This window comes from Numida meleagris, chromosome 5 (assembly GCF_002078875.1).
Source record: "Numida meleagris isolate 19003 breed g44 Domestic line chromosome 5, NumMel1.0, whole genome shotgun sequence".
NCBI lineage: Eukaryota > Metazoa > Chordata > Aves > Galliformes > Numididae > Numida > Numida meleagris.
Window position 1 is genome coordinate 44,999,152 of NC_034413.1, and position 16,783 is coordinate 45,015,934.

General features: G+C 37.5%; 1 protein-coding gene across 6 annotated transcripts; it reads left to right on the forward strand.

The window, feature by feature from the left end:
- On the forward strand, window positions 7-12,936 carry SGO2 (shugoshin 2). Of its 6 annotated transcripts, none has more exons than XM_021400536.1 (10): window positions 1,062-1,187; window positions 2,109-2,438; window positions 2,722-2,907; window positions 4,506-4,681; window positions 5,053-5,130; window positions 5,425-5,507; window positions 5,894-5,952; window positions 6,725-8,710; window positions 10,906-11,053; window positions 12,503-12,936. In XM_021400536.1, exons 3-10 carry the CDS (start codon window positions 2,766-2,768, stop codon window positions 12,606-12,608), a joined length of 2,778 nt encoding a protein of 925 aa, XP_021256211.1. In that variant the 5' UTR covers window positions 1,062-1,187; window positions 2,109-2,438; window positions 2,722-2,765; the 3' UTR covers window positions 12,609-12,936. The 6 variants fall into 6 exon arrangements, with proteins under 6 accessions (XP_021256214.1, XP_021256213.1, XP_021256209.1 ...); XM_021400535.1 differs by having other exon boundaries at window positions 2,109-2,430; XM_021400537.1 differs by having other exon boundaries at window positions 2,109-2,416.

The window sequence follows — 16,783 nt, forward strand, 5'->3', positions numbered from 1 at the left end:
GCCACCGCGGCACCTCCCGGGCGGGGGCACCGCCGGCAGCCCCGATCCCAGCGCGCGGGGAGCAAGCAGCCTCCCGGGTGCAGCGAGGGGTGGCTTCGGTGCCTTCGTCCTCTGAAGGAAGGCGGGCATGCATAAACTCGGCCGCTCTGTAAGGCAGAAACATTTTTTTCTTTTCTTTTTAATCTTAAAGCATGTTATTAATGCTTTAATATATTTAAAATCTCCTGGGCAAGTGCAGACTGCTAGGTGCTTCCTGTGCACCCTCATGCATAACAACTTGCAGAAAGTGTGCTAGAAGCATTTTCTGGCTGTGGTACAGTTGCTTGCTGACTGAAATGCTGCAAAAACAGACACAAAGCGTCAGGTTCTCACGCTTTCCTCTCGGCCTCCTTATACAAAACATCTATAAACATGAAACCCTGCTCTAGGATGTATCCTTATTTTCCAAAACAAACAAAAAGTTCCCTCCAAAACAAAAAGACCTTACTTTCTGCCACAACATATGGTAAGAGTCTGATTCTTGTAAATGCCAAATTAATAATTGTACAAAATATAACAATGCCAAACTGCTGGGTTCCACAAACTTTCAGGAAAGTACTCAAGCTGCCTGTACATCTAGAAAAGAGATAAAACATGAAACATTAACAGTTCTTCTAAATCGTATCTGAAGCCCATTAAGAATGCAGTTAGCTTCATGCTGCATATACAGGAATGTGTCCGTATCATTTTTAAGCTTTTAGAGCTGTTACAACAGGTCTGTCTGCTTCTGCCTTTCCCTCACTCCCTCTCATCTCTACTCAGTTTAAAGGCTGATCATAGGATCCTAAGTGACTGCAAACCAGAATTCTGCTCTATTTAAGGCATCTGGGCTGCGATAAGGTGTACAGAGTGTGAAGCCTAGCAGCCCTTTAGGCTCTTCCCCCCTTCAAACAGCTGGCAACTAACTGAGGATTTTATGTGAAATGTGAAAAGTTCCTCAGCTGAATGCAAAGGAAAGTAGCACTGCAGGTGGAAGCACAGCACTTGGTGTTTTATTTTGTTTATTATCAGCAGTTGCAACATAAACATCAGCTGGAGGCAGATTGGTGACTGCTCCCTCAGGAGTTGGGACTGCTGTAATATTGAAGGAAATGAAATCTCATGACTGGATCTGGATGAAAACGCTGCCTGCTGGAAAGCAGAGGGAGGTGAGTCACAGCAACTTGACTGGCTTTCTGTTGTTACAGTTGCATGAGGTTATTCTGTTACTTGCTCAGAATCTTACAGTGGTTGCAGTCACTGAAAGCTGCCTTGGGAGAGGAAATGTACCACAGGTATATGAGGTCTACTGGGTCAAATCTGTGTTTTAAATGGATTGCAGACAAGAACAAGGTTATGCAGCTTCAGGACCATGCTGAGAAACTGCGCCAAATATTATATGGAAATTAGGAAAAAAATACATGGTTTATTATTGTTACTATTATTACAGTTTCAACCTTCCGCATCTCTGTAAATCTTTAAATAAATTAAAGCAGTAACCTTTTTTTTTTTTTTTTCCTCCACATTTTCACAAAACTGTTTACTGTAAATGTACTAATCCTTGGGCCAACTGTAGCAATCAGTATGCCTGCCTGAACTGATGGTAGAACCGGGCTCACATGGGGAAAGAGAATGCACGTGAAAGGAGTGTTAAGAGGCATGGGCTGTACTTTTGGAATCAGAGCAGACTTTGGAGGAAAGCGTTTTGCTGGGCTAAAGTACTTCCTCACATCTGCCAAACCTAACAGTAGCTGAAATGGATGAGAGATCAGTCTTGCTCCGATTCTAACATGGGAGACTCCTATGCGTGCAGGCAGCATGCACACTCGCTGTCATCTTTTGTTTGCAAATTTATTGATGTCATTTTGATAAGTGCCTTGATGCCTTGGTTGTCACTTCCTCTCTTGCTACTAGCTGAAGAGCAGAGAAAAAGAAATTTAGCTCTGTTGACAAGAAATTAGATGGATTTCTCCTTTTAACTTAATGGGACTCCTACACAAAAAGCCATGTCCATAAAGGGCCCTCTACACTACGTTGTAATGTAAAAACTGGGATTTCATGATCTAGTGTAATTCTTTGATTCAAAACAGAAATGCTGCAACGGATAGGAATCGCCCTGGGAGCTCCCTTTGTCCTGTAAATATGCTCCATTCGGTCAGAATAAGATCGTGGTGGCTGTTTGCTTTCCTGAACGGACTGCCTCAGCCCGCGGGCGCGAGGCTTTCCCGCCGACGGCTGTTGGGCTCGCACAGCCGTTGGCAGCCCCTGAGGCGAGGCGGGAGCGCTGCCCCCTGGCGGCGAAGACGAGAGCGGCCGAGAGCCGGGCGGCGGCGGGACGCGCCTCGGGGCGGTTTGCAGAGCATCGGTCGCTGCTCCAACGGACGGACTTCGCAGCCTGGTCTTTCTTGCAGTGTACTTCAGTACTTAACACCCATAACGCGGTTTATTTAAAAAATTTCATTTTAAAATTTGGCCTGACAAAGCTGATTCGGTTATTTTGTCGTGACATAAACTTTTACCTAGCTAAACTTGATGGAGTGTATAAAAGTAAAATCTGTCATCCTTTTAGTCTTCATATTTGTTAGTTAAATGTGATAATGTGACTTAAATCTTGGACAATTTTCTCAGCTTGACATACAATAAGTCCTCATAAGAGGAGGCCTAAGTTCAAAATTTGTGAGCAAAATCATGTGTCATTTGCAGATTCCTCTTGACAGTGTGCATCCCCCCTGACAAGGTTCGTTTTGATGATGGATAAACAAGCAGCTGCTAAATTATCTACTGTTTTTACTTCGGATGCTATCAGAGGACGTGGGAAGAGGGACAGAGCATTACAAACTGCAAAACTGAATGCTTCTTTGGCATCTAAAATCAAATCTAAATTAATAAGTAAGTCCCGTTAAAATAAAACTGAAGCCATTTACTCTACTCAAAATGTATGACTTCAAAGGGAAAAGCAGTTGTATCTAGTGTGATTTGCTGAATGGCTGCTGTTAAAAAAATTGGTATGTTCAGTACTTAAGGAGAGTCTGGAAGTTGAAACACATGATTCTAAGTTGATTATTTATCTAATTCTCTGTATAGTTTCAGTGCTTTGGTGTGTTAGTGTTTCAACAGTTTACGGGCGTTCGGCCCATATACCGTTTTTTATAAAAAACATGCTCAAATGCATTTCTAACATCCATGCTCTATTTATCTTGGGCATCTAAAACCTGAGGTACTAAAATGAGTTAAATCAGTGACAGTTTACAACATAGCTGTCATGGTATTATATGTTCAATTCCCATTTGCAAAGTGGCATTTATAACAAATTCTTCATTGAGACACTTAGAGAATCAAAGAATACTACAGATGTTAACTGACTGATTTAGGCATTTGTCAGAATGTACTTTGCTTTCCCAGTGAGCCAGGATTATATTCAAACACAGTTTTTTCATGCTCGATGGTTGAGTCCACAACACTATGAAATATCTCAAATCCTCTCTGCAAAAGATAGGGAAAGTGTAGATACAGCAAAACACCACTATTTCAGAGATCTCTGGTTCAAGCAGAATGTGGATTTCTGCTCCTCTTTGTGTGAATGATGCAACAAGAATTTTAATGTGATTTATGCCAAGAATATTAATTTCAGTGAAAAATAAGCAGTATAGATGAGTAATATTCATGTCCCTTAGAAATCTCCATGTTGCAGAAATGCAAATAATTCACAAAGCCAAATAGTAATTTCAAAGCACGATGTTTGGATTAACAAAGTGCTGCTGTGATTGCAGGTTTCCCTAAGCAAAGAAATGAAGCCTTGCTAATTTTTGGATGACAGGTCACAGAAGTAATAGGGTAGGACAGTGAATAAATGTAACACTAGTAGACTTCATGCTAACCTTGCTCCTTCTGGCATTGCAAACGAGTATGGCCAGGCTCATCTCCCAGTTAAAGCTAGCTCTGAGTGTACTATGAACATGAGGCAAAATGTTTATCTTGGTAACACCTTATGTCACTGGGGAAAAAAGAGAAATAGAAGTTCTTAAAAGGTTCAGTAGCAGATGTGAGTAGGCAGGTTTTCATTACGACAGTCGACGGCATATTTCGAAGCTTCTTTCTTTTGCTGAAAAAGATGCACATTTTTGCTCAAAATGTTTAAGCTTTCTATCTGTAAAAGTATTTTTTTTGTTGTTAGATGGCTGGAATCATTGTTATGCCTACAAAACAACACATTTTAAAATGATACATTTAAAATTCTTCTTAAAATATCCTTGTTTAAAAAAAAAAAATGAAACTCCACACAAGAGCAGAATCCTTGCATGAGATAAACTCAAAGCTAACAGAAGACTTCAGAATGGCAGCCAACAGGAAACAGTTTTATGTCAGGATTTGCAACTGTTCTGCCAAAAAACACAGATTAAAATATTATTATGTAGTGATAGTGCATATAGAGAGGGCCTGGAATTGGAGCTGATGAAAATGAAATGATATGATTTTGTCTTCTATAGATAATTCATCAATGTTGAAAGTGTCTTTAAAACAAAATAATAAAGCATTAGCTCTGGCTTTGAGCGTGGAGAAGGAAAGTTCTCGGAAGCTGAAGAACGAGAGGATTTTTCTTCAGAAAGAAGTAGAAAAGCTGCAGCTTCATAATATCCTGCTTCGTCGAAAACTAAACTGTTTGGTATACTGCCAATAATGTTTAAGCCTAGATCAGCTAAACCAGGCTTTTGTCTTTTATTGAAACATAATATTGATTCTTAAAATGGTGATTTTAAATACTTGCATCTCAGATTTTTGAAGCTGTCATCTCATAGCAAATCAGTGGTTCTTTAATTTTCCTTTCTTAGGAATTTTTACACTTATCAGTTTATTCATCAGTGTATCTGAATAACCATGGCTATTTTAGAGTCAGCTTCATTTCTACGTTAAAAGATACTGAAAATTTAGCTTGTCCTCAGCTCAGTGTGAAAATTTAGAACATATATTCACCTTTATATTTTGTATTTTTTAGGAAAAAAGTAATTTAAAATACATTTTTTCCTTTGTATGCAGAATAAAACTCTTAGAGAAATAGGAGCATTTTTGAATGATAACCTCTTAACTGCAATAGAAATAAGCAGTCTTTCTGAGGTAAGAATTTTTTTTTAACTGTTACTGCATCAAAATCTATGCAATTGCTCCAGGATAATATTTTCAAAATATCTAAATGACTAAAATGTTGAAATCATGCATTTTAAAACATCTAATCCTATTGTTTAAAGTAGAGGTGAATCCCTAGTATAGTGAAATCAATGGCATTTCACTGTTACCGGCAGTAAAGATACAGGATTTAATCTTGTTTGCAAAAAGTCTGAAAGTTATGTATCAGACGAAATGCAGTTACATGACATAAAAAAACCTTCCCCACTGTTCTTCTTTTGAAAGAATCTTCAGAGTTCTCTTCCTCTGTCAGACAGCCCAAGTAGCTGTACTGAGGACCAGCTGAAGAGTACATGTCAGTCAGCGAGGTAAGCTGTGTTGAATGTGGAAGCTGGTAAGTGTCTGCAGTTTATTTTTCTTACAATTAATCTTTTTATGATCTAGATATTTTTGAAATAACTAGAAGTAGATTTCTGTCTAATTCATAAACTATCTGCAACTTGTAATGATTAGGGAGATAGTGGGAGGAAATATGTGTTTGAATAACTTGCTTCTTTCTACATGAGATCTCACCAGCACAAAGCAGATTTGGTGTCATAAAAACCATTGCCCCTAAGACAGAAGCAGAAGTGATGTGCATTTCTTACCAGAGTTCTTGTTTTCTGCTTTTATATATCACTGAAGAAATGTTTTAGACAGTTGAATATTATGGCATAAAACGTAAAATCTTCACAGTAAAATTTTCTCTTTTCAGATCTGTGGAATTGCCAGTGAAGCTTCCTTTACTTGCAACATCTGCCAGAAAACAGCAAGGTAGCCTTTCTGTGTGAAATAGCAAATTATTTTAGAAGTGTCACTATTTTGTCAAAGGAAATGTGTCCAGATCCAGTCAAGTTTGCATTGTCATTGCCTTCTGGTAAAAGTAATCAAAAGTTAAATGAAATAGATCTGGTAGAAACAACCATTGACAAAATTATATTTGTAGGAGGCAAGATGTATTTTCTGTACAGATGATCTGTTTTTCAGAGCTAGGTGAGAGTTGGTTTGAAACAGTTTATGTCTGATGTGCAATACAGAAGATATAGTAAGACTCCTAAGCTGTAATACACTAATCAGAAACAGTGATCACCCATAAGCACAGGTGTCTCAACTATCACTTGTAGACTAGTGTTCATTTAAATAACACGTATGAGAGCATAACAAAATTTATGTGAATAGAATAGCATTGTGATAGCTAAATAATAGCTGCAGAGGTCATAGAAAACAAATAGATTTTTATTTCATAGAATTATAGAATCCTCAGAGTTGGAAGGGACCTCTGAAGGCCATCTAGTGCAACTGCCCTGCAATGAACAGGGACATGCACAGCCAGATCAGGCTGCCCAGGGCCCGATCCAGCCTCACCTGGAAAATCTCCAGGGACAGGGCATCCACCACATCACTAGGCAACCTGTTCCAGTGCCTCACCAACCTCACTATAAAAGAATGCAGTTTGTCATTTTCTATGCTTTCCATCCAACTTTCAGTAAGGTGTCTTATTCTGGCAAGCTGCTAAAATTTATCTTCTTTTTTTTTTTTCATCCAGAAAATCAGTTTTGCACAGAACTCAACACTAAGAGTGCATTCCTAACTCATTTCGATAGTGTACAACCTCTAAGACAGTCTGAGGAGTTTACAAGACGATATAATGATAGTTCATTGCCATTCCATGGAAATGTGGCTGAAAGAAAGAGATGTGCAACACCTTATGGGTCAAAACCACAACTTAATATAAAAGATTTTGATAAAAAATGTAGCTCAAATCTGCTTCATCGTGTAAGCAGCAGCAGCAGGAGCAACGAGGTGAATTTGCAGGAAAGTCCAAGTGACTTGTCTCGCATTACTCCTTCACGACTTGATTTTAGCAGTGAATGTAAGGAGACGCTTCCTATTGATGGGATTAAATCTGAAGAAACTGTTTATGATACTGATATGGAGTTGACTGCCAGCGATGCAGGTGAACTGCTCACAGTTGCATCAAAAGACAAATTACATAAAAATAATAATGCCAATTCTGATAAAGTATTGGCAAATTTCAGAAAAGTAAAATATTCTAAAAGGGAAAAAGAGAAAATTAAAAACAAGACTGAAGTCAGCTCAAATTTTTATGCAGAAGAAAAGCATGCTAGGACTGACAATAACATTTCAGAAACTACTGACCCACAAACTCAGCTATTCCAAAGTCAGACAGAACAGTTACCTACACAGAATTCTACAGAGACAAATACCAAGGACTGTAATCAAGACCAAAAATGTCTAAGTAAGAATAAAGTTACTAGAAGAACATATCTGGTTAACCTAGTGCATCAAAAACAAGAACAAGATGCAAATAAAGAAAATTCCTCAGAAACACTGGATGATGTGGAAAACAAAATAATAAAAGCAGACTCAAACTTACCTAGTAACAAGATCCCACATCAAGTTTGTTGTGCTGTAAGTTTGGCGTTCCATGATAACACCTCTACAGTACCACCCTTACAGCAGGACTTTCTACATGAAAACGAGAACTGTGTCAGACTGCAGAGAAACAGGAAAACCTTTCAAAACCCTTCTAAAATGAACACAGCCAAATACTATAAAGCAGATAATGGGAAATATGAAGAATATGGTTCAAAAAAGTCTCAAACAGACAGGTGCCAACATGACAGCAAGAGAAAGCAAGACCAGAAGAATATTATAAAGAGTAAATGCAACAAAAACAGTGGTTACAGACAAAGAAAAACTGAAAATGACAGTGTTAATAAAATTGCTCAAAAAGTAGATCAAAAGAGTGGTAATTCTTCACCAAGCAGATTAAAACATATATTGGCAAAGGCTACCCGTAAAGCATATGTAATACCAACTAAAGATCTTACTACGTTCTCACTTTGCAAAAGTGAAGAATTAAAAAATAAGGATGCATTATGCACACAGGCTGTTCATGGAAATAAAATAACTGAAACTCAGCAATCTCAAGGAGCTTTAGTTGCTCAGAATGATATGGCTATGAATATACAGGAAGCTAAAGCTTCCACACAAAATGTTGGCAACAAAGCTGATACATTAAAGAGAGTAGATTCCTCACCAACAGCACATAAAGAATCTAACATTAGTAATTCTTGTGATCATCAAGTAAAAGAAAAAGAGAGCCTTAGTTCTGGTATTACAGAGAGCAGACAAAAAAAGAATTATTTCAGACATACTGATCAGGGACAGCTGAAGTTTTTGGATGACAAGGAAGTCTCTCATGAGATGGATTCCTTTATGAACAAGTTAAAACCTATGGTACAAAAATTAGAAATTTTAGAATCCTTACCTGTAGATTGTTCTAAGAATATGACAGTAAATACAGGTAACTTTTTCCAGGGAGATTTTTCTGAAACGAAGCTCACACCTCTTGATAACCTTAATGCCTCCATGAACTCTATACTGAAAAACTCCAAAATTGTAGGGAAAACTGATCAAGATAAAGCACTGGATTCTGGAAAAGCAAAGCAAAAATCAGATCATACTTCTGAAGAGATTTATGAAAAGACTGTGAAACACTGTCATGGTAAGTGTATGAGAATGGGAAAAAAAAAAACAACATTTTAAATTAGTTTCTGCATGGAATAATGATAAAAATATCTTCTCTCAATACTATTCCACTAATTCCTTGCTTACAGGGGATGAAATAGAAGTGAAAAGGAAAGGCTGAAAATCACTGAAATTATTCATATATCAGTCTCAATACATTTTAAGATTGTGGTAACTAATATCCCTGCTACTTTGTAACATATTCCAAAAAGACATTTTTTCATGCAGATCAAGTAGTCCCTGTTCTTGAGGGGCAGTTATAATTGGAACCTGTATTCATTTTGCACAAGAATGTTGTAGGATTCAGAAAAGTGGGGTTAAAAGATAAAGTAACCTGAAGTTTTATGTAAGAGAAATGTGAATATATACTGTTCCCTTCATAGATGGGGAACAGAAACAAGAGTTGTTTTCATAACGTAGGCTTACAGATTCCACATGCAGTGTTATAGTATAGTAGTCTCAAAATAGGTGCAAGAGAAAAGCCATCATTTATCACGTACGTGTATGAATTTCCTCTGTGTGATCAATAGCAAGCATTTTCTGCCCCAGACAATTTAAGGTGGGTAAAGACTTCATTCTCAAAATGTGAAAATATGAGAGTTTTAATTTCTGTTCCATTCAAAAACTGCATCCCATATGTTCTCATCTGGATATAGTAAATCTAAGACTCGTATCAGCAGGGAATGTACATTCCTGGAAGAAACTGAAAGGAATACAGATTAAGGCTGTGTTTGTTTTAGCTTGGATTGGTACCTGCATTAGATCTCTGCGCTTTCCAGGGAGTCTGTGATGCACTGAATACCTTAGAATTTTTTTGAAATTTGGGGCAATGTAATAATTTCACTATTTCTCCCAAGTTATCAAAATATTTGTCTCCAAACTAAGTATTGAAGTTTAGTCTGGCATTCTGCATTTGATCTTAAAAAATTTTGCAAAGTTGATAGTGCTTCTTCTGAGGCTGGCTGCTTCTTAGTAGGGTATTTCATTTTGACATTTTCAGTGATTGAAAATACAAGGCATCTCAAATAGCTCTGTAGTATACAGTTTTTGAAGATAAGGAGGTTCACTTAATCACCTTGCTGTGCTTAGTTTATTCATGTATGCTCGTGGAGCAGGTGCAAAATTGAAAGATGTTAGTTGTAGAGAATTTTTGTACAGTTTGATTCCTCCAGATTAGACACGTGTGCCCACCCCCTGTATTTAAGGCCATGACCTGTCTGCAGTTTTGTTTTTTTAACTGTAACATTATCATAGAATCAAAGAATCATAGAATTAGCTAGGTTGGAAAAGACCTACAAGATCATCCAGTCCAACCACCCACCTACCACCAATAACCCCAGTAAACCATGTCTCTCAACACTACATCTAAATCTATATCTTCTATTTAGATATAGATATAGATATTATATCTGCTAGCTGCAGATTAGGGCACCTCTGGGGCTTGATTCTGTCCCAAGAGTCACATAGACCTCAAACAGCTCCGAACTAGATTAGGTTGAAAGCTGTTGTAACACCCTTCTCTTTGATCACATTCTGTTCTTTGCAGAGCACCTTCAGTGTAGGAATAATATCCAAAGTACCTGAATTATAAGAAACACAAGGGCTGCTCTGAAAGCAGTATTTTATTATTTTGGTCCATGACATCAGAGGCAAACAGTGGTTGTATGGTCTGACAAAATGGCGTCTGACATAGATGTGTGCATGAAATGAAGGTGTGTCATTGAATTCCTCCATGCGGAAAAAATGGCACCCACTGACCTTCATTAACACTTGCTGAATGTTTATGGAGACCAAACAGTGGATGCGAGCACAGTGAGGTGGTGGGTGCTGCATTTCAGCAGCGGTGACAGTAAGCGTGAAAGACAAGCCACGTTCCGGATGGCCATGCACAGTGGTCACACCACAAAATGAAGACTGTCTCAATCCACTCATCTGTGCCAATCAGCTAATAGTGATGACTATGTAGGAAAACAGTGTTTTGTAGCTGAGAATGTGCTCTATCAAATAGTGTTATTGTGCTCCTTGTATCCGTTGTAGTTTCCACAGAAATAAATAGGAAGCATGACTTTTGGAGCGACATATATACTAATGAAGGGTAATTATGAATTGAAAATTTACTTAACAGTTCAGAAAATATTTAAAATGAATCATATGAAATATTTTTTTTCACAGGCAGAACAGCTTTGCAAGATGTGACGAATACTAGTGAGTTTTCTCACACTTTCTTACCTAAATCCCCCCAAATTTTAGAAGAGAACTCAGCAGAACCAGTTAGACGAGGAAGACCTGCTATTTGCTACAAAGAACCCCCTCTAAACCGGTGGGTATCTATCAGCTGGGAAGGGGTGGTTTTGTTTGTAGTACATAATTTAATGAAGACTTGCTATTAAAAACCCAAAATTCCTAAAAAACTGGACTATTTATTTTGCAAACTGGAGTGGAATGATACTTGAGTGTTCGTGTAAAAAGTTTCCTGTTAGTATGGCAGGATGACATAATAAACTTACAATTAAACTTTTTATAACTGTAGCGAATAATGATGAGTTCTTACTATTTATCATGGCATACACCCCTTTGGAGGTGTATAATTGTAAACATTATACTTAAATGTTATACTTTTGCCATAAAAATGTCCTTGTAATATTGGCAATTGACAAGGTAATTTCTGTAATGATTTTACAGAATTCTGTGCTCTTCCTTTAGCTAACTACATCTAACATAATAAATCATTTAAGATATTTTAATTTTATAATTAGTTATCTAGCTCAGTGTTCTTACTCAATTTAGTAGCACAAGATATCCAAGATTTTTTAAAGATACAGCATAGATTGTCATAGCTATTAAAATTTAAAAGAGGATTTCAAACATCCATTACTAAAATTAGCATATTTATACTTACGTGAATAGACCTAAATCTCAATGGACTGTTAAGCTGAAAATAACTCCTGAACATATTCAGACAGCTTAGCCACCAGTTTTTGGGTTTTGTTGTTGTTGTTGTTTGTTTGTTAGTTTGTTAAACCCAATCAAAGAAAAATTATCCTCTGTTGTATATGTATTAATAGATTGCATATTCATGAGCAAAAGACAGTATTGAGATTTCCCCATAGTAGTCTGGTGAGTTAAAGGGTTATAGCAATTCCTTTTACAAGTCAGGTGCAGAAAGGAGTATGTTGGTGAAAATGAGAGAAGAAAATAAAACCACAAACTCAAAATTTCACACAGCATTTTCATACACTCACAAAATACTTTCATCTACCCCTGTAAGGAAACAAACAATTAAGTGAAGCAGTGAGACTGAGGACAAATAGAAGCTAAAAGCAAAGTAAGAAGTGTCTATCGTTTTACCACCGTTTGTTTGTTTTTCAGAAGTATTTATGCAATGGTGTTTGTAAAACTAAAAAAAAAAAAAAAGACAAAGGGATTAGAGTTGCATTTTTATTTTACTAATTTTAATTGGATGCTAAATTGATGCTGTGATACTATGCCATTGACGCATTCTCCTTTTGGATAATACGTTTTTGTATTTCAGGAGAGAGACAATAAAGCAAAAATAGAAAAAAAAATTGGAATTAACTGATTTTTAGCATTATTTTCAAAAATATTATTTTATATGCCTTGCTATTTCAAATATATTTGTTTTCCATAAAATTAATTTCTTTAGTGAATCTAACTTTCAGTGGGATTATTTACCATTTGCAATTATTATTATAATTACATAGATGTATGGTGATACTCACATGATATTTTCAATTTCTTTTGTTCACAGAAAATTAAGGCGTGGGGACCAGTTTACAGATACACAATTTCTGCATTCCCCAGTCTATAAAGTAAAAAAAAAAAGAAGCTTTAAAAGTAAATCAAAATTTATTTGAAGAAGACAAGAGAATTGCCCTTATGAACAACACTTCTGAAATGGTACTTTTTTTTCCCCCCAAAATATAGTTTAGTAGTATAGAATGCTTATTGTTCTTTGATAGATAAATGTAAAACAGACTTCAAAGTGGAATTTCTCAGAAAGGACCTACTACATAAAAGACACAGAATTCTTCACCAAAGAAGGCAAATTCAGGTTAGGATACAGTCTTGTGTTCTGAATCTTTGCTCAATAATTTATAATCTGTTCAAAGCATTTGCAGCACTTATTAATTTGTAAGAAAAGTGTAAGTTTTAATGAGAATAAAAAAAAATCACGTTTGGGAATTTTACTGTGATTTCTTCATATGTACTACGAGTAGAATAATTTATCAATGCCAGCTGGAACAGATATAAGCATCCCAAATACAGGTGCAGAGAGCCTTAGGTTTGTTTGCCTTTTTTTTTTTTCCTTTTTTTTTTTTTGTGGTTGTTGTTGTTTTCATTTGACAGAATCACACTGAAATTTGAATGACGAGATCTCATTTTCAGGAATGGTAGACAGAAACTCAGCATCCTTCATACGTGCCATGACAACCAGAAAGAAAATAGCACTACATTAAATGCTTAGTATTAAATAGGATCCAGACAAGGCAATCCTTTGAGTTTCCAGTTGAGAGTGTGCTAGTGTGACAAATACTACAACCGTACCATATCACTCAGCTATCAGTTTTTAGACCATTTTCCCTCTGGATCCTCATCAATCAATTCTGCATTCCATTATGCCTTGTCATCAGACAAATGATTTTTGTGGGATTATCTAAATCATAAATGCTGGCAGCTGCAGGCTGTAACTCACAACCCACACAACTTCTGTGGATTATATTGGACCTTAGATCTCATCTGGTAATCTTTTATATGTTACTGGTGCTATTACATTTGTAAAGTTTAAAAAAACAAACAAAAACCAGTACTCTTTGTACCTCATTGTAGCTTGTGTAGCATTGTAACCTGAGTGGGTGAGAAAAATCCTGGTTTCTACAGGTTTGAAAGACAAGGTGTTTAAGAATAGTCAGCATGAATTTATGAAGGGAAGATCATTCTTGACTGACCTGATAACCTTCTGCAATGAGACAATTAGTTGGCTCTTGACAGCAATTTTGACAGGATTCTCAGCAGTCTTTTTCTTTCAGAAATGTACTGTGTATGTTGCCACATTGGCAAAATCATTATGAAGAGGTGAGGAAATGGATGGAAAGATAGGATCCTGCACTTTGGCCACAGCAACCCTAGGCAACGCTACAGGCTTGGGGCAGAGTGGCTGGAAGGTTGTGTGGAAGAAACAGACATGGGGGTACTGGTCGATGCTTGGCTGACCGTGAGCCAGCAGTGTGCCCAGGTGGCCAAGAAGGCCAATGGCATCCTGGCTTGTATCAGAAATAGTGTTGCCAGTAGGAGTAGGGAAGTCATTGTCCCTCTGTACTCAGCACTGCTGAGGCCCCACCTTGAGTACTGTGTCCAGTTTGGGGCCCCTCACTACAAGAAAGACATTGAGGCCCTGGAGCGTGTTCAGAGGAGGGCAATGAAGCTGGTGAGGGGTCTGGAGCACAGGCCTTATGAGGAGCAGCTGAGGGAGCTGGGGTTATTCAGTCTAGGGAAGTGGAGGCTCAGGGGAGACCTCATCGCTCTCTATAGTTACCTGAAGGGAGGTTGTAGTGAGCTGGGGGTTGGCCTCTTCTCTCTTGTAACTAGTGACAGGACGAGGGGGAATGGCCTCAAGTTGCCCCAGGGGAGATTCAGTCTGGACGTTAGGAAATACTACTTTTCCAAAAGAGTGGTCAGGTGCTGGAATGGGCTGCCCAGGGAGGTGGTGGAGTCACTGACCCTGGGGGTGTTCAAGGAACATTTAGATGTTGTGTTGAGGGACATGGTTTAGTGGGAAATACTGGTGATAGGTGGACGGTTGGACTGAATGATCTTGTAGGTCTTTTCCAACCTTGGTGATTCTACGACTCTATGATTCTGTTACAACTTGTATTCCCTGTGCAGGCACTGCAGCAGTGACACACAGTGATTTCGTTTGGTTGTTTGTTTTCTAAATGGTTATTCCTCTCTATAAGTCCATGTTCCTCTTCTCAGGGGAAAAAAAAAACCAAAAAAAACAACAAAAAACACACAATCTTTTGGAGACAGTCTCAATTATTTTTTCAGTGAAGGTCCTGCCTCCATTACTACCTGCTGCTGTTTTGTTTCATGCAATTTTAAATCGAACTGTAAGACCTGGGCTTTATGCCTTATTTTCTTCAACTTGTATTAGTATAGATATCTTTCAGAGTAAGAAAGGTTAAAGTAAGTGACCTGAAAGAGGGTGGAAGTTACTTTAAGTACCTCTGAAATCACATCACTGTCATTACAGCACTTGTTTCATTGTTTTCCATCCTTTTGTTGCTCAAGCTGCTCAAGTTGATGCTATACACTGAGATTACATTTACTTTGTTATTATTTAAGATCAAGTTATTTTATTTATTCTACAAAATGGCCACTCACTTTAGGCACTGCATAAGAAATGTTGGATTACCTACTGAATCTTCAATAAATGTGGTTTTTTTTTGTTTTGTTTTTTTTTTTACCAGATCCACTGGTACATTAGAAGCTCTTGCAAGGAAAAACTGATGTAAAAACAGCTCATAATATTCCAGATAAAAATGCATATGTAGCTGTCACAGGGATTAAGATCTTTTTTTTTTTTCTGATGATAAGGTACTTTGGACTTCTTTTTATAGCATCAAAGTTGCTTTTTTTCCTCATGCTCATGCAATTATTTTTTAATATATATTTAATAATTTAGTTTACCACTGAAAGATTTTGATTGTTTTAAATTTTTTAAGAAAACTATCTTCAATACACTTAAACGGGAAGAGGGAACAGTGATTCTATAAACCCACAGTTGTGCAAGTAGCCCTTATAAATGCTTAGCATACCTTGAAGTTAATGAAAAATATCTTGCGAGTACAAATTTATGCAAAATTTCGACGGGGCTTATGAACACTAATTACTGGGTTTTATCACAATTTAAAATTACTTTGGAGACTTAACTGTTACATAGGTGGCTCCAAAAGTAATGCCTCCTGTTTATTTCCTTGGGAACTATAACAGATACAAAGAGCAAAGTAACACTACTTGATAGAGAAAATTCTCAGCTACAAGACATGATTTTCCAACAAGAGTCTGCATGCTGCACTTGTGAAAGCTTGCACCAGCAGAAGTGACCCACTGTTGCCACCACTGAAATGCAGCACCCACTGTCTCACTGTGCTCAGTTCCACTGTTTGGTCTCCATAAACATTCAGCAAGGGTCGGGGAATGTCAGTGGGTGCCATTTTTTCCACATGGAGGAATTCAGTGACACACCTTTGCTTCACCCACACATCCATGTCAGGCACCATTTTGTCAGACTGCCCCTCTGCTGCCATCTGTCACACAGCAGCAACGTGTAACAGGATATTGGTGGGAAGGTTCAGTCTCTACTGCCATACTGCCAGCATCTTCCTCTGACACTGTGGGCCATCATAACAAAATAGGAGGCATTATTTTCAGAGCAGCCCTCAAAGAAAGTAATAGCAGTTCACTTAGTTCATTTTGCTTTTCAGCAACATGTGTTCTTTGAGAAAGTGGGACGTGTGTCTTAATATTTTAAGATACTTTAACAGAATGAAGTAAATTAATTTTGTGATCAGCTCAAATTTAAGAAAAAAAGCGACTTGTAACTTTTGGGGTCACTTAAGCAACACTAATTAAGTAAAGCTACACAGCCCTTCTGTCACCCATAGACGAATATGTCAACTCAGAGGAATAAGTAAGCTCTCCTTCCCTGAAATGCCTGAAATGTGTTCTACTCCTCACATCAGTCTGAAATACCTGAATTTTCCTGAGAGATTTTGCTCTATTTTATTAAACAACAAAGTTTTCTACTTCACTAAAGGTAACTGCAATAGCCATCTCTTATCTGACCAATATATATATAATCATCTCAGACTGGTGTGTGTGCGTATGTGGCAACGCAGAAGGACCCTGAACAGTTCAGTGAAGAAAAATCTGGCTGCAGTTGCAGCCTTAGAACGTGTAGCCTTAGAACCTCTTTTGTGTCCTCCATGTAAGGATATATTTTAATATATAAATAACGCAACACATTGAA